Here is a 26,059-nt window from a genome sequence, read left to right as displayed (position 1 = left end):
CAATGTCTGTTGGGGCTTGATCTTGAAGAAGGATTTGACGAAGAATGAAGAGAGCTTTCTTGATCCTTCGGGATTTGCTTGGGAGCTTCGGAGTTTCAAAGCTTCAAGGTTTTGGTGTGATGTGAATTGGTTATGAATTGGTGTCCCTAAAATGAATGCCTTGGCTTCCTATTTATAGATTCCAAAACTTGATTTTTGGATTTAAATAATCAGATGAAATAAATCATTTCTGCCAAGTGTTGACATGTGTAATGTTTGATGATTTTTCTGATGATTCTCGATTTTTCGTTGAGTCACATGCTATGTGTAAAATTTATGTGACACGTGAACGTTGAAATTTTAATTATTGATCAACATTTATTTCACCGTAATTTCGATGTCTACAAATACCAAAATCTTCAAGTTAAGGCATTAAAGCTTGATTCTGACCTTAGAAAGAAGAAAAATAAAGAATTAAGACAAAGATAGATACCTGGGTCAATCTTCAGTGTGCTGCTGCCTGCTGGCTGGGTGCAGTCAGGAGGGATGGAAAGAAGATGAGGAGAGAGGCCGAGTGAGAGAGAGGGAGAGAGGGCGAGATGAGAGAGAGGGAGAGAGAGACCGAGTGAGAGAGGGAAGAGAGACTCAGGGATACATTTTAACAAATGGCCTATTTTTTAACAATTGGGAAAGTTTAAAAGAACCGCCTATTTTTAACAATTGCCCCGCCAAAATTTTAACAATGGGGCGAGGCAGGTGCACATTTTGACGTCGCACAAAACATTTTTGCGCAAGGATCACATTGTGGCATCGCGCAAGGTATTTTTTATTATAAAAAATTAACTGAACATGTAACTTTATTCTCTTCAAATTCAATTTTTTTTTACATAAAACCCACAATAATATATTTTTTCTAACAAAAACCCGACCCGAACTACAATAATAAATTTAAAACTACTTAATAAATATGCATACCATTCAATTTCTTAAGTGTTACACATACAAAATAAATAAATTTAAAGCTACTTAATATATATATATATACACACACACCATTGAACTTGATTGGATACGCATTGTACTAAACTAGTTTCAATGATCCAACCGTCAAACTTGTTTGTATATATTTCGAGATCGCATACGCCAAAAATCACAAAAAACAAACATTCAGAGATCAAGTAACGGGACAAAACTTTTCGATCATTATAAACAAAAAATCATGATTTAATGATTATTTTAACTCCGATTTTGATGATTACACTCCTTGACCCTATATGAATACAATGAATGAACTTGATCTTCAATTTAAAATATTTACACTAGTGGATACCACAAAATCTTATGTTATATTTAATGAAAGTATAAATAAACTCATAAATGTTAGTGAATATATTATTTTGATGAGATACGCATTCTACGAAACGAATTTCAATGATCCAACCGTCAAATTTGTTTGTATATGCTTCGAGATCGGATACACCAAAAATCGCAAAAAACAAGCATTCAGAGTTCAAGTAATGGGACAAAACTTTTCGACAGTTATAAACGAAAAATCATGATTTAACGGTTATTTTAACTCCAATTTTGATTATTTTTTACATCTACACTCCTTGACCTTATATGAATACAATAAATGAACTCGATCTTCAATTTAAAATATTTACACTAGTGGATACCATAAAATCTTATGTTAGACTTAATGAAAGTATATATAAACTCTTAAGTGTTAGTGAATTTATTGTTTTGATGGGATACGCATTCTACGAAACTAATTTCAACAATTCAACTCTCAAACTTGTTTGTACATGCTTCAAGATCGCATACGCCAAAAATCGCAAAAAACAAACATTCAGAGATCAAGTAACGGGACAAAACTTTTCGACGGTTATAAACGAAAAATCACGATTTAACGGTTATTTTAACTCTGATTTTGATGATTTTTTACAGCTACACTCCTTGACCCTATATGAATATAATGAATGAACTTGATTTTCAATTTAACATATTTACAAACTCTTAAGTGTTAGTGAATCTATTGTTTTGATGGGATACACATTCTACGAAACTCGTTTCAATGATCCAACTGTCAAACATGTTTGTATATAATTCGAGACCGCATACACCAAAAATCGTAAAAAACAAACATTCAGAGATCAAGTAACAGGACACAACTTTTCGACAGTTATAAACGAAAAATCTCGATTTAACAGTTATTTTAATCTGATTTTGATGATTTTTTTACAGCTACACTCCTTGATACTATATGAATACAATGAACTAATTCGATCATCAATTTAAAATATTTACACAAGTGGACCACAAAAACCCTTTGCGCAACGCATTTTGTTCGTCGCTCAAACACCCTTTGTGTTTAAACAACGACCAAATTGTGACGTCGTGCAAGTTACATTTAAAAGAAGAAAAAAATTATTATAAAATTTATTGAAAATGTGACTTTACTCCTTTCAAATGTATGCGTATTTTGGCTAGATATTGGTTTCAAAAAGTCTTATTGAAAGATGTTTTGGTTGTCTTCAAGTTTACAAAGGATTGAGATTGAAAATGAATCCTGAATTACTTACTTGTATTAAAATTGGAAGATGATATTGATTTTCTACAAGGATTTAATAGGAGAAGTGTAGCCATCGTTTATCTACATAAATATGGCATATGCTCACAAAAATCAACCCGCTCATTATTGAACTAAAACCTATTGTCTTAGCATTGAGAATTTAATAGTGAGGATAAGATTAGCTTTGAAGATCATGGCTTCTATAGGTTTTCTATATAATTCTTAATTACCTGCGGTGCATTGGATTTACCCTCAGTTCAACCGTATAGCACAAATCAAGGAAATTTCAAGGGGAAACCAACATTTCTTACAACTTCTTTCGTGTAAATATATAAGTTAACCCCGAGAAAGCATCCAAATGCTAATTCCAAATGAAGCCCAAACAAGTCTTCAACGATATATCTATAGTCTCACTCCTTTTAATAGGTAAAATTAATAAAGATTACTTCAAAATTCAATCTCACAAAACTCCATCATTACCAAAAAAAGGCATAGCAATTAGGCAAAGGTACATATACAAAAATCCCATATGCAATATGAAGAAAATACCTTCAAATTCGTTCTTCAATGATATTTGTATACAAAAATCCTGTACAAAACAAATTTAGTAGCTTTAGTTTGAATTCTCAATTCAAAGTTACATATACAAAATCAAATCGCTTACTAGATAGGAATAGATTGAGAAAAGGGAGAGGATTGGAGAAGTTTTTGAAGAGAGATGGGGGAAGGAGGTAGCTGCTGCAACTGCTTTGCAGTTTCTTTCTCCCAAACTAATTAAGTGATGAAAAAAAAGTTGTTGATTTTTCGTGACGAAGACTGGCGTCGTGCAAAGTTGTTTTGCGCAATGCCAGTCTTCGTCGCGCAATGTTGTAAAAAAAGCAGTAAACATTCTTGGTTTGGCGCCAAGGTCTTGCGCGACGCACATCAAGCATCGTGCAAAGTTTCATTGCGCAAAGGCCGTTTGCACGATCCTACTGTTTATCGTTGTGCAAACATACTTTGTGCGACGAAATTTGCTCCGTCGCGCAAGCATGATTTTGTACTAGTGCATTTTTGTGAGTGCTTTTCACAAAACGAATATATAGTAAATGAAACGTTTTGTGGAGCATTTTCGATTCCGTTATTAGGTCGAGGTTGAACTTCAATCTTATGCATATATAAACCCTTTTTTGAGAGCAATGGAGGATATGTATTTCATTCAACAGTCAACACCAATACAGCACAAAAGAGAGTCTGGGTAGGTCGTATGAACTAAAATTTGCTTATGCATGCTTTAATCCATGAAAATTGACTCGAGGAGAAAATATTGTGAATGAATATCTTAAATTTGTGTGTATACCATCATATTTGTTGAATTTTCTCTCTTATCAATTGTTAAAAAGTTGCTCCCGCTTAAAAATGTTTTTGGCTCCATCCCTGCTCTTAGTTTAAGTTTTTTTGTTTCTTACAAATATCTTTTCTTGAGTTGGCAGCGTTGTATTGGCGAGGAGTAACAAAAATCAAAAGTATAAATATTTAAAAGATAAAGAGAGGAGTCACATTCTTCTAGACCCCATAGTCCAAGAAAATTATGACCATTTACCGTTCGATGTTAATTTATCAGTAGGTGATTGTGGAGACATAAAGACATCCAATAGGAGAATGACACTTGAACTATATACTCGTTATGATGTTTTTACAATTGACGTCGTGAACAGACCATAAATCACTCCAAAGAACATGGCATTTGTCTGCCCTCCACGAGGGACTGTGGCACCTTCCTGCCATGTGAGTATTAGGCCTTTGGGCCATCAACGTATCAAAGGTGCTTCAGGCTCATGATATCTTGCCACTGGTCCAAACTCGGCCCAATAGTGAAAGGAAGCGGGCTCTTAGGAGTCTCCCATTGGGTGTCCAGCGCGCATGCATTCTTAATAACATAGACCTTCAAAACTACTAACTGCTAGGACTGGGGAGACTGGTCTGCTCCATAGTATGGCTTGCAACCTTCCTGCCTAGTTTATAGTTTATCTCAAACTATCTTTCTGACTACTTAAGCATCATAGGTCTCTTGGCGAACACCCTTCCTTTTCCTTGGTGTTCGTCAATTAGGCTACCGGTGTTTGTTATTTTGCAGGTTTGATTTCATCAGTTTAGCCTTGTACAAAATTTGAATTGTCACAATGTAATTGTTTGTCTTTGAGCAGAAATTTTTCATTGTTACCCGAACATAGATGATACACTACATGTTTTTATACAAGTGGTGAGAAATTTTATTTTTTAAATTATTAACTTTTTAACACACATATCCTATCATTTGTATAGTGACAGGTGGTGTACCACTCCGTGTTCCGGTCGCACTGAAAAAACTCTCGTGATTGACCTTCAGTTTCTCTTCTACTTGCTTGTATTTATAGGGCTCATAAACGGATGAGGATTCTCTCTGGATTCTCTTTGCTTGTATTACATTACAAAATAAGACAATTTCGACTAGACCTTCTTGTTTTACCTTTTTGATTCTCTTTTTCATCTTGCAATACTTGATGATTGAAACCGTGCACCTTTTAAATTATCCTTTAAAGATCAACTTTGCAACAAAAAGAAAATCAAAGAACTCAAAATATTGACTAATTCTAACTATTTGAGTGTGTAAGTGAGATACATGATCCATGTGGCTATTGGATAACCATCTAAACTAAACGATTTCAGATTGTATAATACTTGCATTCCTATGTTTGGGGATGAGCTCTTTCCCCTTTGCGTTTAACCGTATAAATTTCATAATTTGTAGTGTTCAATTTCTTTATCTTCATTTAAAGATCATCTATACAAAAAATCATTTTAATCGGAGATCATTTAGTTATTAAAATGTATATAACAAATCGACAGTAGGTACTAAAGAATATGTTCATGATGAACAAATCACAAATGGTGATATTTGCATACATTGGAGACCTTTCAGGTTTAACTATCTTTTTACAAAAATAATCTTTTATAGACTCACTTTAAAACGGACGATTCCCTTTAAATTATCATGCAATATAAATACAGACCAGTATTGCACCAACAATTATGGTTACTTCCCTCGCACGTAGCAGTCATTCAGAGAGAGATGATCATCCACGGCCACGCACTCTCTCGATCCGAACACGCCGATCTCATTTAATCAAAACAAGATTAAGGCCATAACTCCAATTAATTAACTCTTTAATCCTCATTTTAATCTACCTAGTTTCCCCTACCAACCATGTCGTCCCTCGACTCCTTTCCCAACGCCGACGAACCCACGACCCCCACCGCAACTCCCCACCGCCCACCCCTTCGACGACGATGCCTACATGGGCTACGACCCCGGCCTCCCTTCCCAAAATTACGACTCCTCCTTCAACACCGCTACCCACCACGACGACGACTTCTCCTCCTCCGCCGTCGACCCTCCCCCTCCCCTCCACTCTGATTTCCAGGACGACGTCGTTTTCCCCGGTGGTGACAACAGCGCCAACGTTAATCAGCAGCAGCAGTCCCCCGAGGTATACGGCTTCGGCGTTTCCACCCCTAACCCGGAATTCGTGTCACCTATTGATTCGGCGGTGCACGAGGACAATGGCGTAGGCGGTGGCGGCGATGGTGATGACGGGGACATTTTCGCCTCTAGTGAGCCGGTGCTGCCTCAGCCGGAGGAGATGCGAGAGGAAGGCTTTGCTCGCCGTGAGTGGCGTCGGTGAGGTCAGATCCTAATTTGTTGGCTTGAAATCATATTATTATTAAAGATTAAAATTTTTGAATTGAAGTTATTTACTTGCAAAACATCGGCTAATTATGACACGATTACATTAACTATTTGATTAAGTTGGATTTAAAATCTGTTTAAAGATTAATAATGTTGTGCAATGTGCGTGCATGGGATTCAGGGGCTTAATAACATCTAGTTTAATTTGATTTCTGTATCTGTGATTCTGTGTTCATTATCTTTTGTTCTTAGTTTGGGGTCTGAATTAATGATGTTGAGCTTTGTCCCTGTGTTTGGTAATTGGGTTATGCCGGTAAATCGAATTTTGCTGTGTCTGAGTTTTGTGTGTGTGGAAATTTGAAATGGGGGTAATGAGCTTTGATAGAGAGTAAATCTTTGGTAGACTTGATAAGCTGATTGAACAGCATGGCGTAAGACAAAATGGGACATGTGTCATAGTCGCCCACCAACTGACACTGTTCATAGACTATGAGGTTTCTGAACAGAGATTCTGTGTTGTCTTCAATTATCATATATGGAATTTTCATCACTCCATTTACTATGTTGAAGCCTATTTCCAACTGAGATTTCATATACGCTGGTTGAAATTTGACTCCAGTTTCCTCAAGATGTGTCGCTGAGGGAATAGGAGTCCAATGACTCCAATCTCTGTAATACTCCCTTTTTTCCCATCCAAAAAGCGAATTTCTTACTGCGTCAAGTAAATGTCTGATTTCCAATGTCCCAGTCTCAATGGGATAACGCATGTTTTCGGAAAGTTCCGAAGTAAGTTGATATAGAGAAATCTCTTCTGATGTTTTTGTGAGGTTGAATAAACAGTCGAGAACTTGCCATGGAAGCTGGTTTTCAAGCAGCAACAAGTCGTTTTTAAATGTGGAGAACCGCCCTGGGAAAGGCGAAACAGATTTGCGGAGAAGTTCTAAAATAAAGCAACCATCGACCACCATCATTTCTACAAACTCATAGCTACTCAGATGATACGACTTTTCTTCATAGCACTTACGAAGAAACTCTTCTCTGCTTCTAATTTCTTTGACAAACTTTCCCAAACTGGTGTCTGGAGTTGGTTTGCGATTGAGGAGGTGTAGCAAATACCTTAGCTTAGTTTGTTCCATGCCTTGAAGCTTTTCTCTTCCGCGGTGATACGGCCCGATTGAAACCACTTGTGGGACAAAAGCATTTTCATTGTCCCTGACATGTTTAGTAGGGACTCTAAAGATGCAAGTATGAACTGGTTCTTCTGTTGATTCCTTGGGAAGCTTTCCTTCTATCCGGGACGCTATTAATTCGTCTTCATTTTCTTCGTTTCCGCTCCAACTTTGGTTACCCACATGACTTATTTCTCTCTCAATTCTCTCTCTCTCCTCTTCTACTTGAATTATGGAGTGATCAGCCTTTGCATTGCTCTCATCAGCTGAGTCTGTCATCATCAACTTTTTTCAGCTCCAAATGTGACTCGCTTACTCTAGTCTGTATTATATATTCACAAGAACAAAACTACAAATAATCAATCCATTAATTGAACTACCAAATTTATTATTTGGGAACCTTACAGAAATTTTATACCAAAACAAAAATTGAAAATATGACTTTACCCCTTGAAATTTAATATTTTTTTTAATTTAAAACCCACCATAATATATATATATATATATATATTTTTTTTTTTTTTTAGTACTTAGAATCCTTTACATTTTTCCAACTTGTTCAGACTAAACGTTTGTTCCTTTACAAAATTTGATTTAGATGCCTTAATCAATTGTCAGCTTTTAATCAATTGTCAGCTTAACATTTTTCTATTTATTTAATATATATCCACCTAAGCTAGCTAATAACTAATTTTCTACAATCTCAAAAGTTTAAATTAGTGACTTTTTTTCTACTTAGTACTACGATCTAGTGATATTCATCTTCACTTGTATGTGAGAGGTCTTAAGTTTGATTCTCGTCAAAAGTGAATTTAAACCACATTATTGCTAGCTCATTGTGAGGCTAAGCCCACCCGTCTCCCTTAGTGTAGATAATATTGTTTGTGACACACCCTGACCCGGAATGTCCACCTGGACTATGAATCGAGCTATGTTGGCCAACACCAGGAGGGTGACGAAGCCATAAAGTGTAGTGATGTAGAAATGTGAGTAAATTTAAACCTAAAAGTGCCTAAATGTAAGAGTGCCTAGTCAGCCGGAGCTCCCATTGCACACGTGATGTTAGAGTATAAGTAAAGTATAGTAGAGTGGATTAAGAATTATTCCATCGAAGGTAATCTCTAGTACCAAGATTTTTCAAGAATCCTCGTCGATACGAAAGCTCAGCTACAAGAACATGGAGAGGCGAAAAACAAGGATGAGTGAGCCTAAAAATAAAACTTTGTAAAAACCTTTTTGAAAATGTAATAACCCATCGCCGTAAAACAAGTATAGTTTCCAAACATAACATACTACGTATAGTATGAAAATTACTTACCTTAAAAAAATGCAATACTTCATAACAATTCGTAAATAAGCATTTAACTTCCATAATCACAATATCTTGCAGAAATAAACCTTTCATATCGAGTGCTCATTGACATATGCTGACACACGAGTTCATGCAGAGATATTTTGACATGAATAGGATTGAGTGTAATAATGATTTACGCTCTAGTTTTACAATCACGTGAAGACTGGCGCTATGCGCGTTGCATACGAGTCCTAATTGCCTACAACAATCTAGCACAAGACTGGCACCTACAATGGATCCAAAGTGAGCGTACGGTGTGATGTGAACAAACATGTGAAGCCTAGCCCTGGTCCAGGTGAGTATTGACACTAGTGTAGCACACGATGAGCAGATAACGTAAACATAGTCATGCCACAATGATTTGATGGTTCTAGTCAACATAATATTATTCATAGCCGTAAATCTAATTAAGGTATCCCGTAGGATTTATAACAATTTCCTAATTCTCATCGTTGCGACATTTCTTATAATCGTTAATTTAATTACGACATCACATAGAAAATTCGTTATTAAGCCAGAGTCTTTGATAGTAATTGCACCTAAGCATAATATTGGAACCAATTAGTAAAACTCAACTTAAACGATCAAATTTGGGAAAACGGAGTGCGAATTTGGAATCAGGACATCAAAATACGCTAAAAAAGGTCCTAGCTACTACAGCAACGCTCGGAGTTAGCAAGCACCTCCAAAGGACGACGGTCATCCCTAAGAAATGAGGAGAACCAGCCAAAAGGTCTCATTTTTCTATAGATCAAATTTTGGAAATTGACCAAGATCATCACTTTCGTCGAAAAACTACAAAAGAACCAGACTTCTGCCCATGTTTAAAGCCATTCCAACTTCGTGGACATGGAAAGATGGATGAAAAACCTGGAGAACTCGAGTGGGACAATGCCTTCTACCCAAATGCCGCCGGCCCCGTGAGAAATCCCACTGATGACCGATGAACCCCGAGTGCGGATACGGGGGAAGGAAACCATAATCCATAAATCCCCCTTAAAACATCTCCGGGGGTACTGAGAGCAAAACCTCGCTGTTTAGGGTTCAGCGAACCTAAGGTTTCTAAGAACCAAGAGTAGTGATATTCTCTGAACAAAGATAACCATGTAGGTCACATCTCACCCCGTACTCCGAGCAAACCGATGTTCTGAATTAGAACACCTATTTCAGCAATAATCGAAAGAGTTCATTTGCCAAAAAAAATTCTCTCAACCAAGGTTCAAGTCGTTCCATGGTGACTCCGACTGTGATTACCATATCATGCATTATAAAAACATCATGGTGTTATACAACAACAACGATGCTTGGATGTGCAAGATGTTCCCGTCCACCTTGGAGGGACCCGCTATGAGGTGGCACTCGGAATTACCTGCCAAGTCCATTGACTACTTTGAAACTATGGCTGTCTTATTTACGAATACTTATTTCGTACACCGTGATGTCCGAAAACGCCACGAAGCTATGTTTAGGTTACTCCTTAAACTAGAGATGGAAGTCTTCGAGCCTATTTGAAGCGCTTCCGTGCAGAATTGGCTGAGGTGGAAAAACCAAATGACAAACTCGCGACTATGGCAATCAAACGAGACCTCTATGTTCATTTGATTCTTTCTCAGAAGCTAAACAAAAAGAAGTACGACTATGATACTCTAGCTGAATGCTTTGATATCACATACACTCTGACCAACTGGGATGATAAGAGTCAAAGGATAGCTGTTGAACTAGATTACTCTAGGAAAATTGACATAAGAAGGGTGGATAAAGACACTATCCCACCTTCTCTGCGACAGTTTATGAGAGGAGAGTGTCGAGACAAACAAGTCATATCAAATCCTAAGCAGTACACTACCTTGAACATTACCCTTAATAACATCCTCCATAGTATAAAGGACAAACCCTTCCTCTGACGCCCAAAACCACTCTCAGAATATCTGGTTAAGAAGAACCCAAATGAATACTGTTCTTTCCACAAAAGTACCGGCCACGCCACCAAAGGTTGTTGAGCGCTGAGGGATAACATCGAGGAATTACTAGATCAGGGGCACTGTTGGGAATTCGTCAGAGATAAGGTAAGAAAAGAAAATTTGGCCAAACCCAGGGAAAATGGATCTGCCGAATAAGCACATTGATGATGAAGATCGACAATTTGCAAAGAAATCGACCCTCAACATAAACTTCATCCGTGAAGGATGAATGCAAGCAGTAAAGGGGTTACGAGAAATCTGGTGACAGTCAGCTTGAAATGGATACTCCGTCGTCACTTTAAGATCGAATAACAATAAAGGGTAACACAAACTACACGCGATTTGATTCCCTTCCCAGGATATGTAGGCAGTCCTCTGCAGACCTAACTGCAACTCCGTCGTCTCCGCGAAGACAAGTCCATAAAGAACTCATCTCCTAATGCCCCACCATAGGCTTATCGTCAAAAGTGATCCCTGATGTAATTTTTATGTCATATCATCCTTTCGTTAGAACTACACTAGTGATTTGATTCTCCATCTAGGAGATATGTAGGCAATCATTCTCGAATTCAATCACACCCCCTTGTAAACCAAATTTACTTGGTTCGTGAATAAAGAAGCATATGTTTGTCTCAAATATGTGATTTTTTTTCAATGATGCAGGGAGTACCCTACTCATTCAAAACAGGGCCTTAACTTTGAAAACTTCGCATCAATGGAAGTCTAAAAACATTCAAAGTTACACTATCAGATGACCTCTTTTTGCCCAATCTGTCTGGAACAGTTAGCAGCTTGGGAGACTCAAACCATAATAAGTGCGGTAACAATTGGTGGGCTACAGACACGAGCACATGGCTCATTGACCCGGAAGTCTAATGCACCCTCTGGTCTTCCAAAAGTTTATGCAACCAACAAGGTTGTGGGTTATAATATTCAAACCTGGGCTCTACGCCATCCGAGAGAATAGTTGAAAGGGCGATTCGTAACTCATCCGAAGGCGGCTCTAAAATTTGACCCCGAGTACGACTACTTCTATCTCAGACCAACTTACTAAGTTAAGTAAGCTCTACAACGCCAAATGTTAGTAGGTTCGAAAGAGGCATCCATACTAGGTAATCCCCAAGAGAAATTTATTCCAATAGAGCTCCGATACACGGAAATGCTTTAGCCAAGCCAACTAAATTAGTCCAATCGAGAACTCTCAGTTTCAACGCTTATGGTCTGACAAAAGGATTCAAAAAGTGTTTTCGATTCACAATCAAGCGACCACGTCTCCAACGAACTTTCACTGGGACAAACATTCAACAAGAGCTAAAAAGTACATATCATTGCATAACGTTGCAACGAAACTCAAAAAACCCAGAAAGGGAATAAGAATAATAGGTAAATGGGAGGACATTCCCGATAAGCAAAATATCATCATCTCTGGTCTAGCGTAAATAGTAGAAAGGCAAAGGGTTTTCTATAGGTATTAACACCTGGTATTAGAGTAAGGTGGTACTCTGAGTATCGCGATGGGTACCTGATAGGCATTTTACTACTCACGTGAACGGGCTTAAATCTCCTATTTTACTTGCAAGAATCACAAGGTTATTGTAGTATAAACGGATCTCGCAAGGTCATCTCCACAAGGATTATTAAATAATTTGAAACTAATCAGATTCCATTTAATTATTGTAAAGTAGAAATTGAGGTGATTGATTTTATAACCTAATTAAAATAAAACGAAATTAATGAATTAAAATAAACAATCTGCAATATTAAAAACTAGAATGAAAAGAAAACAGTTTCGAGAGAAATCAAATTAAGAAAACACTAGGGTTCCACCATCACCTAGCAATCCTATGAACTTTTACCAATTACTCATGATCTACACATGCCACTTTGAAGGTTAGATTTTCCTAATTCATATTCTACTTGGAACCTCCAACATAGAACGTATATCTAACATGCAACTCGTCCAGACGTTCGGATCAAATATGAACATGAAAGACTCATTATGCTTTATGAAAACCCTTTGAAAAACCATGCAACCCTTAAGACATGGTGTTCATCCTAAGCGAAATTACAATTATTAATCACAAGAAGCCAGCGTCAATTTCAGGGAACCTTCCGACCAAAATTGCATCAAATTACTTTTCTAAAGATCCTAATGGTGATCAGGCATTAAAACAATTAGATAGTTTTTATCCCGGTGATTAACAATTCAAAGTATGCATGCAATCAATCATAAGCAATTAAATAAAAATCACATATTCATGCTAAGGCTCAAGGCTTCCCTAGCAAAAGGAATTAGTTACGCATATTCATAATTGAAATCATAGAAAATATATTCAAGAAAATGATTGAAAGCACCTTCAAGTAAAAAGTCTCCAAAACCCTAACAATTCTCTCTGTCTCCAAAATTGCATAAAATAAAGCGTAAAGAAATATGGTAGACGGCCAAACAATATATCTGCTAAGCCTCCCACCCAAACCCTAGGAAACTAAAATTAATAAAAACCCAATAAATTAGGAAACGTAACCCTAAATTAAATGGTAAAATTCGTCTAAAATCTGAACAGACACGTTTTGGACCCATAAGCTGCTCCAAAACTGGCCCAATATAGCTGGATTTAATGTTTGGAATATTCTGAACACTTCTCCATAAGGCCACAAACCCATCCGAGGTCATCTTCGGCTCCAAAAACGCAATTTAAGCCCAAAAACGTCATTTTCCAGCACTGCGCATCACTCCTTTATTTTATCGCCAGAAAATAACCGCTTGGTGGAAAACTCCCAAATTTTGATACGATCAAGCTAAGTGACTCATGAACGTCCTACAACTAGAATTACTCCAAATTCGTCCATTTGGTCCTGTTTTGCTCTAGAGGAAGTCGAAAGTCCTATATTGAAAATACAATTCAAAGTATCAAAATTCTTCCAAAATATTAACCAAAATATACTAAGATTAGGGTAAAATATATAATATAAAATCTACTCATCAGTACCCTTACAAGTGCTAAGTTTGGTAGATGATGTTTTTCTAAATCAACATCATCAAGAGAAGGCTGTTATGCTTAGTCTCGGGCCCACAAACTTAGTTGTTCACCTTTCTTCTTATTGTTCCAAAGTTAGCTTACCCTGGATAGTTAGCTAGATCGGGGACATGACTAGAAAAATACAAAGAACAAGAAAGGAATACTCTCGGATAAAAAGCTTAAAAGACTCAAAGCACGAACATGGGAAAAATGTTCAATGAATAGGACATGCTTTCATTCTAGCCAGGCAAAGCATAAAGAGGAAAACTGCTCTGCAACTTTGAAGTCTGTTACATCCATATGATCAGCTAAAGAGAAATTAACAAGACTGAGTATTAGTAATAGTAGTATCTTTCTTCTTTACTTGTCCTTGAAGATTTCGAAGGAGGCTCACTTTTCTTCGATGAGATGAGCATCGATGCATCAACCACAAGCAAAGAAGGCACTGGTAAACCGACTTCCCTTATTTTATCCTGGTATTATTGTCATAGTTCTGCGCCCAAGTTCGACTGGGAAAAGGACCTCATGAGTTTAAATACTCACATTCTTGGTGTCGAAGTAAGTTGATACCCTAACCATCGCAATACGAAATTTTCGCGAATGCTAAGTTTAGAGGTTCGTCTACTTTGGAAATATTTATTTGATCGACAATTTTTGGTTTAGAGGTACAAGATAGGCATATCTTTACGCAAGTGCATGTCTATTATCAAAATCTCAAATGGGATCAATTTGGTACAAAAGTTTGGGGGAGACAAACCCTCACCTTTGGCAATGAAACATTTGAAAAAAAAATACACAATGTTCCTGGCTAAAGTTATCAAGGTCCGCTATCATAATAGAAATATGTTACACCCACCTTACTGCATTCCGAGTGTGGCATTATATTTAAGGAGAGTATTTAGATCGTTCGCCCGAAGAGAAGATGGAGAAGAACGGAGACAAATAATTCACAAGGGCATCCCACCACTTTGAAGAAATCAGACTCCGATTTAAATTTTGCACTTAGAATCCTACAGAGAAGAAGGTTGGTGATGGGGCAACCCTGTGGAATCCAAACACTTAAGCCACATGAGTATCATACGAGTGAATGTTTGAATGAAAACCATCACCGCTACAATCATCCAACATCAGATAATGAAGGAAGCGGCAGCTGACAACTCTTTGAGGAATTTCAACCCTATGGCATAGATCAACTCCCATGCAAGATTTGCATCGAAGGTGACGCATGGGATGAATATTATAGAACAAGTTGTAGAAAGAAGGGAAACATTTTTTTGAAGGTTTGTAGAAGGCGACATTGTTTTCTGGGATTGCATTTTTTCTCAACAAAAAAACTCAAAAAAGGATTAGATTTAGGCAAGGAAGGTGTAGGCATCATGGCAGAAAATAGGAAAGGTTTGAAGGAAACCGCTGCTTGATAGGGCTATATAAAGGAAAACCACCAAGAGATCTCACCGTTGAAAGTGAAAAGACGCGTATCTTGAGGTCAATATACACGAAGATTGATGATAATTAATAAAATGTGTGGAAAAATTTACCACGTAAAACAGAGGCGTTCGTCCTCATGGCAGTGGATATTTTTTCATAATTCCAAAGATTACACGATGTAAATCGAAGTGACTAGACTACCTAGCTTTAAAAGATGATCCGGACTTGATTGTAGGAACTTGAAGATTAAATGGTATGTATTTCAGCATATTGCGAAAGGCATGGTCTTTGGTAACAATCCATCCTTAAGGGGAACAAGTTTAGGGTTTAGGGTTTCGGATAGTTAGGGGCAATTGTGGGACCATGATTTTCTAGGGCTAGAGTAAAGCTATTCCGAATAATATTACCTCAAAAGTTCGGTCATGGATTCACCAGCTTTTGACGGAGTATCAGACAAAATAGGATGCCACCATCATTCTGCTCCAGGGCACTAGGCGGAGCCTAAGAAACTTCGCTGAATGACCATGCTTGTTCCGCAAAACACGCGATTTGATCCGGATATAGACTAAATCAAATCCTATAAGTCTTGGAGTCCCTACAATCTAGGGATAGACTTGTGCTGCAAGTAATCACACTTCTAAGATGATGCAATATCTACTTACTAGATATCCTAAAAAGGTCTCTCCCACGGTATAAATACACTCACCTAGGGTTCATCTATGGTAATGCAATCTATAAGCTTGAATTCTCTTGCCCACTGCTTGAGTCTCAAATCATTCACTGACTTTACCGTCAGAGAGCTTTTGGACAGCACGCTTCCCCTCTGGCCAAGGGTTTGCTTACGGTTGTTTACTGTTTTGTAGGTTGTTCCAGACTACACGGATTTGTACTCAACCATTGCTTACGAAGGTGCAGAGTTTTGATTCAAACACCTTTCTATAAACGATATTTGGGAAATGGTTTTGTGTAAGTAAAAGACAAGAGGCTCAAAAGACAAATACAATTTTGCGTTTTTATAATTACATAATGCGTGAGTTAATTGAATTCAGTAATACATTTTTAATAAAAAGATTGAAAACAAGTCTAGTGTTTAAATATACTAATATGACAATTTAAAAAAGAATTGGAATTAGAATTAAAAAAGTGATATAAACATTGTATTAAAGTGTGATTGTGTAAATCTTAGATTAGATTTGATACTAGTTATTCTTCCTTATTAGGACTTGTATTCCTTGGAGGAGAAAGATTCTTCCCTCTCTTATTACTATAAAGAAAGACACTGCGTAGGGGGAATACCATATCATCTACACAACTCTACAAACACTTATCTCTCCCTACTCTCTATGATGTGCCTTCCTCTCTCCCTTGTCAGATTAAAATAAGCCACAACACGTTATTAGCATGCTCCTACCGTTGCGCTTAGGAATCTGACGTGGAAGATTTCTTCATCAAACTAGTTCATCAATATCATCACGCAATCAGGTTCTTCCAAAACAACGGTTTTTATATCGATATTTTTGTAGCCTTGATAGCATGAACCTTCACCATAATGCATGACCCAACTTTATGTTTTTTTGAATTTTAGATTCTACATAAATTGTTTATGTATTATATCCATAACTGTTGAATTATGTGAATTGATATTACCATGAATTGCATCAAACATCTACTTATGCCTTGAATTATTTGTTAAATATGCATGATTATAATCTGAAAAAAAAATTAAAATTAATTAAATTAGGGTTTCGTTGGGAACCTAGCGTGCGACGACTGGAAGCCGTGCTGCCAAGCTCTCCGAGCCGAGCCTCAAGAACCAGCCATGGAGCCAGAAGCTCCAGGCCCTACAACACAAAAAACTCGAAGCCAATAATGGCGTCCTCGTCCTTGACCACCATGGGCATGGCCTGCAGCTAACACCCCGAGCCTTTGGTCATTGTCACCGACGACTAGAAGTCGTCCCCGACGAAATTTGGTTTGGATTTTTTTAGGGTTTTGGTTTTTGAACGTCAAGATTAAACCCCTCAGTTCACCACCGTGGTCATTGCTGACCGATGTTACTCGCCCCAAGATTTCTGACCAAGACATAATTGCAAGTAATGGCGGCACTGGTCATCCCTTTCGATGTGCATACCCAATACGGCTCGATTTTTGTAACAAAGAAACTTTTTTTTTCTTGGGCCTAAAAACCTAAGCCCGCTGCCACTCACCCCAAGCCACGTCACACTAGCCCGTAGGGCTATGATGTCCATATGCACTGCGATGTACCTAATCACAACCCCGCATGGTTGTGGTGCACCCATGTGCCACGACGCACATGATTACGATCCTCGGGTCGCACCAGAGCCCAGCCCTTATGTTGGTGTATCTGTGTCGCGAAGCATTAGAGCGCACCCCGTTTGGGCTTACTTCTACAGCCAAATTTTTTTAAGCCAATGGGCCTGTAGCCTGTGCTTATCCTAGCCCAAAATTTAGGCTTGGACTCCACGATACCAGACTGATTAGCCCACCCGTGGGTTTTGGCACATTATTTTTGGGCCTCAAGTTTTAATTACCTATTTCTTTTAGGCACTTTAGGTTTATAATTTTTCTCCCATACTTTAATTTTGGGCTGAAGACCAAATAATTAATTCAATTATAATCATAGGCTCAGAAGACCTATTTGCATATTTTTATTGCATATTTCTGTATATATATTTGTGTTTGTCTACATGAACATATTAACTTGAAGTTCATAATTCTTTTGAAACCTGAAGTTTTTCGAAACATGCCTTGTTTGAAAACCTGAAGTTTTCCTTAAAACATCACCCATGAAAGCCCGAAGCTTTGTCATGTAACTTTAAACCAATAAATGTCTATTAGAACATGAACGTTATACTTTTTTGTGAATGGATTGATTTGTCTCCATTACACTAACCATATTCTTGTCCATTTACTTTGTGACAAAGACATGTCGAATTTGAACAAACTCAACTTCACTGCTTTAGAGGTCTCCGAAAGAAACTACCTTAAGTGGGTCCAAGATGTGAAGCTCCACCTCACCGTAAAGAATTTACGCTCTACTATTGAAGCTGAGGAAGATGATCTGATTGGCGAAACTAAGAAAGCTTCTACTATGAACTTCATCTGAAGACACATTCATGATGCACTGCAAACCGAGTACCTTGCTGAGGAAGATCCACGAGCACTTTGGGTTGTTTCAGCAGATCATTTCAATCGCAAAAAGGACATCTTCTTACCTGAAGCAAGACACAACTAGCAGCATCTGCGCTTCCAAGACTATAAAGCCTGTGAATGAATATAATTATGAAGTTTATCGATTCCGATCACTTCTTAAGTTCTGTAATGAGGATTTGACTGAAGAGATTCTCCTAGAGAAAACCTATTTGACCTTCTCTGCTACCAATATTGTCATGCAGCAACAATATAGGGCTCATAAGTTCACTAGGTTTTTGGATTTGATCTTTGTTTTACTTCTTGCTGAAAAGCAAAATCCGCCGTTGATGAAGAATCAAGCTCGACCTACTAGGGTGATTGATGTGCCTAAAGCATACGATAACACAAACCAACGCCCAAAACGCCAACATATGCGTGGTAGGGACAGCCAGAAGCCACCTCGTCAAGGTCAATGGAGCCAAGGCCCATCTAAGGGAGGTCCGACCCTATAAGTGTTCTAACCTCGCTCCCAAGCCCTCGAAGTTCAAGAATAAGAGCAAAGCACCTGACACCATGGATGAGGATATGTGATACCGCTGTGGTTCAAATGACCATTGTTCCTATGTGTGTCGTGCTCACCTGAAGGTTGTAGCTGAATATCATTCTTATCATAAGAAGTTTGAATCAAATTTTATGTAAGTGGATGAACTGGAAAGTACCAAGATGGAAGTTTCTGATTTTCAAGAGGCCGTTACCCCTATGAAAGATTAGAATCTTAAACATGGACCATTTTTTCGTTGAATTTTAGACCCCTAGGGCCAAATTCCACTAAGGGGCTTTACCCCCTTCTTGTTTTTTGGTTTAAGTTTGAACAATTTTCCTTTATGTTTGGATTATTTGTTGGTGAATTTTTTTTTTAAATTTTGGATACTACGTTTTTTTAATTACCATCCTTGAATATTTAAATTGTTTTGAAAGGATATTTGTTTTTAGAACTTTTATGCATGTGACCAATTTAAATTAATTTTATTCCTAGGTATGACCAATGGGAAAGTTAGTTGTCTAGTAGATAGTGCAACCACGCACACCGTTTTGCGTGAACACATTTATTTCACTAACTACATACCTAAGAGTACACCTCTGACAACCTGATCGAAGGATACGGTAAGACACATATAATGTTGTCCAATGATACAATCTTGACCATTGATGAGGCACATTATTCTCCACATTTTGGAAGAACGTTGTTGAGTTTCAAAGACATTTGAGACAATAATTACCACGTTGAAACCTATGTAGAAAATGGAGATGAATTTTTGTGCATCACTTCCTACGAATTGGCCAGAAACGTATTCTAGAGAAGATGGAGCGTATCTCGAGTGGTCTACATACTACAACCATACGCCTTATAGAGAGCCACTATGTGGCCGACCCTACCTCATGGATTGAGCACAAAATTATACTTTGGCTTTACTGTTTGGGACACCTTAGACGAACAGCGATGTACCGTATCCTCAAATCTTCACATGGACATTCATTAACCCATAATTTAGGTTCGATTCAAGGGATTGCATGTCAAACCTGCTTTATTGGAAAGCTTATCATTAAGTCTTCTTATGACAAGATTCGCTTGAATCCTCTTATTTTTCTACAAAGGATTCAGGGGGATATTTGTGGACCGATTCACTCTCCATGCAAACCATTTAGATACCTTATGGTATTGGTTGATGCTTCCACACGTTGGTCACATATGTGGTTGTTGTCCATAAGAAACGATGTCTTCTCCAAATTGTTGGCACATGTTATCAAGCTCAGGGCTCACCACCCTAATTATTTGATCAAATCTATTTGATTAGATAATGCTGGAGAATTCACATCTAAAACTTTTGATGACTATTTCATGTCGGTTGGGGTTGAAGTTGAACATCATATATCCCATGTTCACACCAGGAATGGCCTGGCAGAGGCATTCATTAAACGTTTGTAAATGATTACATGATCGTTGGTTATACGTACCAAGCTCCCGATCACTGCTTGAGGCCATGCAATATTGCACGTAGCCGTGTTGTGACCCAACCATATAGTGCATTTCAGTTGGTTACTAGATACGAACCCGACATATTGCATCTGCACATTTTTTGTTATGCGGCGTATATGCCGATTTTGTCTCCCTTAAATACAAAAATGGGGCCTCAGCGAAGGATGAGAATCTATTTCGGATATGATTCTCCTTCAATTATTCGTTACACAATCTTTTTACCACTCGTTTGGTGGATTGTTACTTCTATGAGACAGTCTTTCCGTTGTTAGAGGGAGATAAAAACGTCATCGTTCTTGAAGAACGATGCGAATTATCGTAGATGACTCCTACTCTATCTCATTTAGATCCCCGCACCGTTCAATCTGTAACTAAAGTGAAATGCATATTAGATCTTCAAAGCATGCTAGATGATTTCACAGATCTAGGGTGAGTGACAAGATCACATATTCCAGCTACAATAGTTCTTGCAAAGATGGATGTACTAAATGTATGACAAACTTCCCTTCTGGAGGCTCGGGATGCCAATTCGACTAATCCACGTATATTAGTGGCTAGCCAATCCTCTGCCCTTGCATAAAAGCGTGGCAGACCTCTTGGTTCAGATGATTCACACTCCTGGAAAAGGAAAGCCACAACACAGGTTACTGAGCATATCTTGAATCTAATTATCACTTACTCATCCTATCTAACTTATGACGAAATTCTAGATTAGGGAAGCGTCCTTAAAGGGACAAACCCACCTCCCGAGAATCGCGAGATTTCGGTCCATTATGCTAGCTTGGATGATGTTTAGTGTAGAAATGAGATGATAATTGACAATGCATTAGCGTATCCAGTAGTTACTCAGATCATGTTGAGCGATGACATTGAACCTAGTTCCATTGATGAATGTCGATGGAGAACTGATTTGTCAAACTGGAAACAAGCAATCCAAGTCGAACTCAATTCACTTGCAAAATGTAAGGTGTTTGGACCTGTAGCTCATACTCCTCCACATTTGAAGCCGGATGGCTACAAATGGGTTTTCGTTCGAAAAAGTAATGAGAAGAATGAAATTATGCATTTCAAAGCTCGTCTTGTTACGCAAGACTTCTCACAACGCTCCGCGATTGACTGTAATGAAACTTATTCACCCATTATGGATGTGATTACTTTTCATTACCTTATTAGTTTGGAAGTTTTCGAAAAACTGAGTATGCAGCTTATGGACGTAGAAATTGCGTATCCCTATAAGGATCTTGATATGGAAATTTATATGAAAGTTCTCGGAGGACTTACTTTGACTGGATCAAATAGTTCCAGACCTCGAAACACGCTCTCAATTTGGCTGAGGCGTTCACTATACGATTTGAAGCAATCCGGAAGAATGTGGTATAACCATTTAAGCGAGTATTTGACTAGTTAGAGATATGTGAACAATGAATTATTCCCTTACGTGTTCATTAAGAAGTCACATTTCAGTTTTGCGATTGTTGCAGTTTATGTCAATGACATGAATCTCATCGGAACTTCTGAAGAACTCGAGAGAACTGTCGCGCACATGAAATTAGAATTTGAGATGAAAGATCTAGAAAAGGCTTGATACTGTCTCGGTTTTGATATAGAGCACTGTTCGGATGGAATCTTAGTACTTCAATCGAACTATACCCATAAGGTGTTGCACTGCTTTAACGAGGATAAAGTGAAGCCTTCGAGTACTCTTATTGTTATTCAATTGCAAAATGAGATCCCTTTCGTCCGAAGGAGGATAAAGAAGAGATTTTGGAACCCGGAGTTCCTCATCTAAGTACGATATGCGCTTTTTTATACTTAGCTCAATGCACTAGACCTGACATCTCATTCGTTGTTAATCTTTTGGCAAGATATAGTAATGCACCAACATGCTGACACTGGACTGGTGTTAAAGACATATTCCGTTACCTTAAAAGTATTACAGATCTGGGCCTGTTCTATCCCTATGGATCCTCGAGTGATGTCGTAACCCCTAGTTCTCGAGTCGATTCCCGCCTTGTTAGTTATGCCGACGTAGGTTACTTTTCTGATCCACACAAGGCGCTCTCTCAAACGGGTTACGTCTTTACCGTTGGAGGCACCGCAATATCTTAAAGGTCAACTAAATAGACCTTAATTGTCACTTCGTCTAACCATGCTGAAACGCTCACCTTATATGAAGCTACTCGGGAATGCTTCTGGCTGAGAGTAGTTGTGGGCCATATTCGAAGCTCCTGTAATCCTTACCTTATTGTTGACTTCCCCATGACAATGTATGAAGATAACGTAACATACATTGAACAGCTCAAGAAGGGTTACATCAAATGAGACAACACCAAGCACATGGCACCGAAGTTTTTCTTCTCACTTCAACAACAAGAGCTCAGAAGATTGAAGTCACACAAATCCATTCACAAGACAACATGGCCGACATTTTCACCAAATCACTACCGAATGCGACGTTTCAGAAGCTTGTTCAAGGAATAGGTATGCGTAAACTTTCTGAGTTGTAACATTGTTAGTTCTCTTTGGAATTATGTCAAACTCAGGGGGAATATCTTGAAGTATACTTGCTTGATCTTAATGTACTCTTTTTCCCTACAATTAGGAGCATTTTTCCCTTTAGGTTTTTGCTGTCTAACGAGGTTTTGACGAGGCACCCACCTTGGGTTGATCATATCCCTGATGAAGTCCCGTAGATGTTTCATTTGACTTTGCATTTTCTCATGCACTTTTCCTTAGACTATGTGTTTTGTCCTTACTCGGGGTTTACCATAGCCATTGGGTTTTTTTTTTTTTTTTTTTTGAGACTTAGTTCCATATGCAATTTCCTATTTTGTTTGAGACTAGCATGTTCCAAGAATTAGTGTTGATGAGTCGACTTCCTCAGCTCAACATGATGCCAAATCTACTTGAGTATTTACACACTCAAGGGGGAGTGTTATAAACATTGTATTAAAGTGTGATTGTGTAAATCCTAGATTAGATTTGGTATTAGTTAATCCTAGATTAGATTTGGTATTAGTTATTCTTCCCTATTAGGACTTGTATTCCTTGGAGGAGAAGGATTCTTCCTTCCCTTATTACTATAAACAAAGGCATTGTGTAGGGGTAATAACACATCTTCTACACAACCTTACAAACACATCTCTTTGCCGCACCTTCCTCTCTCCCTTGTCAGATTAAAATAAGCCACAACAAAAAGGTAAAAGTAGGGAGTCGGAGAGAAAAAGTGTAGGAGTAAAACTATGGCTACTTGTGGGGAGTAATTTTTTTTTCTAATCTAATATTTTCTTTCAATTATGTATAAAAGGGTATAATAATAATTTTATTAATTTTGTGTTTGGTAGCCTAGAGACATATATAATGACAAAAAGTAATGATTTGTGTTTGGTACTAATGTTTTTGTAATGGATAAGATAACGGCACTGTTGGTGGAGATGGTGGTTGCAACAAGAATTTGAAGTACAAATAACAATTCTCAAATGAAACTAACATTTTCCAAATGAAATTAACTTTCTGGGCAATTTAATTTTTAGAGTGCAAATAATAATTTGCAAACGAATTATACAACGAGATAAAGTACATACCGAAGCTTCTAATCGAGAAGTTTTTGCAAATCTTTTCGTTTTGTTTATGCTTTCTAATAAGCTTTCTTTTGGAGACAACTGCATGGCAAAATCAAAAGGAATGTTATATTATTTCGAGATCATCAATGTATGTACGATTTACAAGTCCATCACGATTTTCCTAATAGTTCTTGGAGTACGGATGAACTTTTGATTAATTTTAAGAGAAATAATAATTAAATTATATAGAGCGTCATGAGGAAAGAATATGATAAATGTCTATAAAAACAGAATTCATTATTCTAGACAAATAGTTCAATGTGAAATCTATTTCTCTTCTTCCATTTTGAGTGTTATTTCTCCTTTGACATTACTACATCTAAATTACATATTAATAGAACCCTCTTTGTCAAAAAAAAAAAAAAAATGGTAAAAAAACTATTTAGTCTTCTATCACAAAAAAAAAGTTAAGGGTAATAATGTAATTTTACAAACCAAAATTTTGCTATTTTTTATTTAAACCTTACATACAGGTGATTTTAAATTTTCTATTTTTTTTATTAAAAAAAAAAAAAAAAAAAAACCTCTCTCACTTCCTCCCACTTCAACGTCCACGTTCAATCACTCTCCTTCAGTTTTAAAAAAAAAAATAAAAAATTTCACACACAAACTGTGTGTGGTTATGCTAGTAGTAATTAATAGACTAACAATATTAGTACTACGGTTTAGTTGCATTCTTTTTCATTTGAAAGTGAAAGGTCTTATATTCGATTCCCGTAAAAAACGAATTTGAATTATATTATTGCTACACCCTCCCTGAACATAATATCATTTGTTAGAAGAGAAAAATGGGATATTAGAGTTTGATTCTGTAATTTCTTAACACTGCACGGACAAGCGGTGTACATCTGGAGCGCCAATTGTCGTACTCTTCATTCAGCTATACCGAACACTTTCTCTACGGAACAACCCAAAAAAATAAAAAAATAAAAGTAGAAGAAAAGAGATTGGAAAAAGGGTAGAGGAACCGGAGAAGGAAAAAAAAGTCAAATTGCAAAGAAACTGATTGCCTTTTTCATACAGGAGTAGGGTTTTCCTTTTTCCATACAGGAATATTAGATGAATGAGCCCACCAAATCTTCAACCGCACAGATCCAGCAATATCTTTTAAAAAATGATGATGAATATTTCCAGAAATCCTTGAATTAACAGTTTGAGAAGTAAAACACAGAATGAAGTCAAAGAAGGAAACGGAAGGACATACCTTATTTTCTTCTTAAGCTTAAACAAGTAAGAACAAGCTGCAAGTAAACCAGTAAGAATGGAGGCGGGTGCGTAACTCTTTTTTTTTCTTCTAACAAGCTGCAATTAAAATCAGAGAAAACATAAAAACGCAAGTGTGAACAGAATTATAGAGTAGGAATACAGGAAATCTGAAGGCATAAGTAGCCTTTCATGTTCTTGGAATAAAAGATGAACACATATGCAGGCAGAAGCTGTTATCTTTCTTAGCAGTAGCTTCAAGCTTGGCTTGGAAATGACAAGTCAAGCAATGCTCTAAATAAATAGTCCATTTGTTTAAGTCAAGGATATCAGAAAACAATGCTATCAATAATTGAAGGAAACGACTAGTAGCGCAACACGCGTCCAATTTTGTAAAAGACAGACACTATTTTTGGAATTTTCAAACCAAAAGAGGAATGCGCTAATTTAGTAACTGAATTATTATCAAAGTAAAAATTAGGTTTTTAAATTATGTTTTTAGAAAAATTAGTTCTTAAACTAATTAAAAATCTGCTAATTGTTGTAGGCCTATTTGATTGAATGATTTAGGGTTTAGAGAGAGAGGGGGGGGGGGCGACCACTATTAGAGAGAAGAGAGATTGATTTAATTGTGAGGTGTGTTTGATTCACCCCATTGTGCCTTTATTTATAGTAGTAGGAAGGGTAAAACCTTTCCCTTTAGGATTACAATATTTAATAGGTAATCTAATTCTAATAGGAATATAAGATATTTTCCCAGATTCCCTAGGATTTACACAATCACATTCCTATTCTAAATATGACTGCAACACTCTCCCTTGAGTATGTAAATACTCAACAAACCATCGCA

General features: G+C 37.4%; 1 protein-coding gene across 1 annotated transcript; it reads right to left on the bottom strand.

Moving 5' to 3' along the window:
* Positions 1–6,565: 6,565 nt before the first annotated feature.
* LOC126633956 (UPF0481 protein At3g47200-like) lies at positions 6,566–25,498 on the bottom strand. The gene is made up of 3 exons (XM_050304468.1): positions 25,211–25,498; positions 23,968–24,045; positions 6,566–7,751 (listed from the first exon to the last, which is right to left on the bottom strand). The coding sequence occupies exon 3, from the start codon at positions 7,709–7,711 to the stop codon at positions 6,566–6,568; it is 1,146 nt and encodes a 381-aa protein (XP_050160425.1). The 5' UTR covers positions 7,712–7,751; positions 23,968–24,045; positions 25,211–25,498.
* Between the last annotated feature and the right edge of the window lie 561 nt (positions 25,499–26,059).

This window comes from Malus sylvestris, chromosome 9 (assembly GCF_916048215.2).
Source record: "Malus sylvestris chromosome 9, drMalSylv7.2, whole genome shotgun sequence".
In the NCBI taxonomy this organism is placed as follows: domain Eukaryota; kingdom Viridiplantae; phylum Streptophyta; class Magnoliopsida; order Rosales; family Rosaceae; genus Malus; species Malus sylvestris.
Note: the sequence above shows the minus strand (reverse complement) of the source record. Positions and strands in the feature narration are given on the sequence as shown.

Coding starts and splice junctions, on each gene's coding strand:
- LOC126633956 (XM_050304468.1), bottom strand. CDS start 7,711: ATGATGACAGACTCAGCTGATGAGAGCAATGCAAAGGCTGATCACTCC.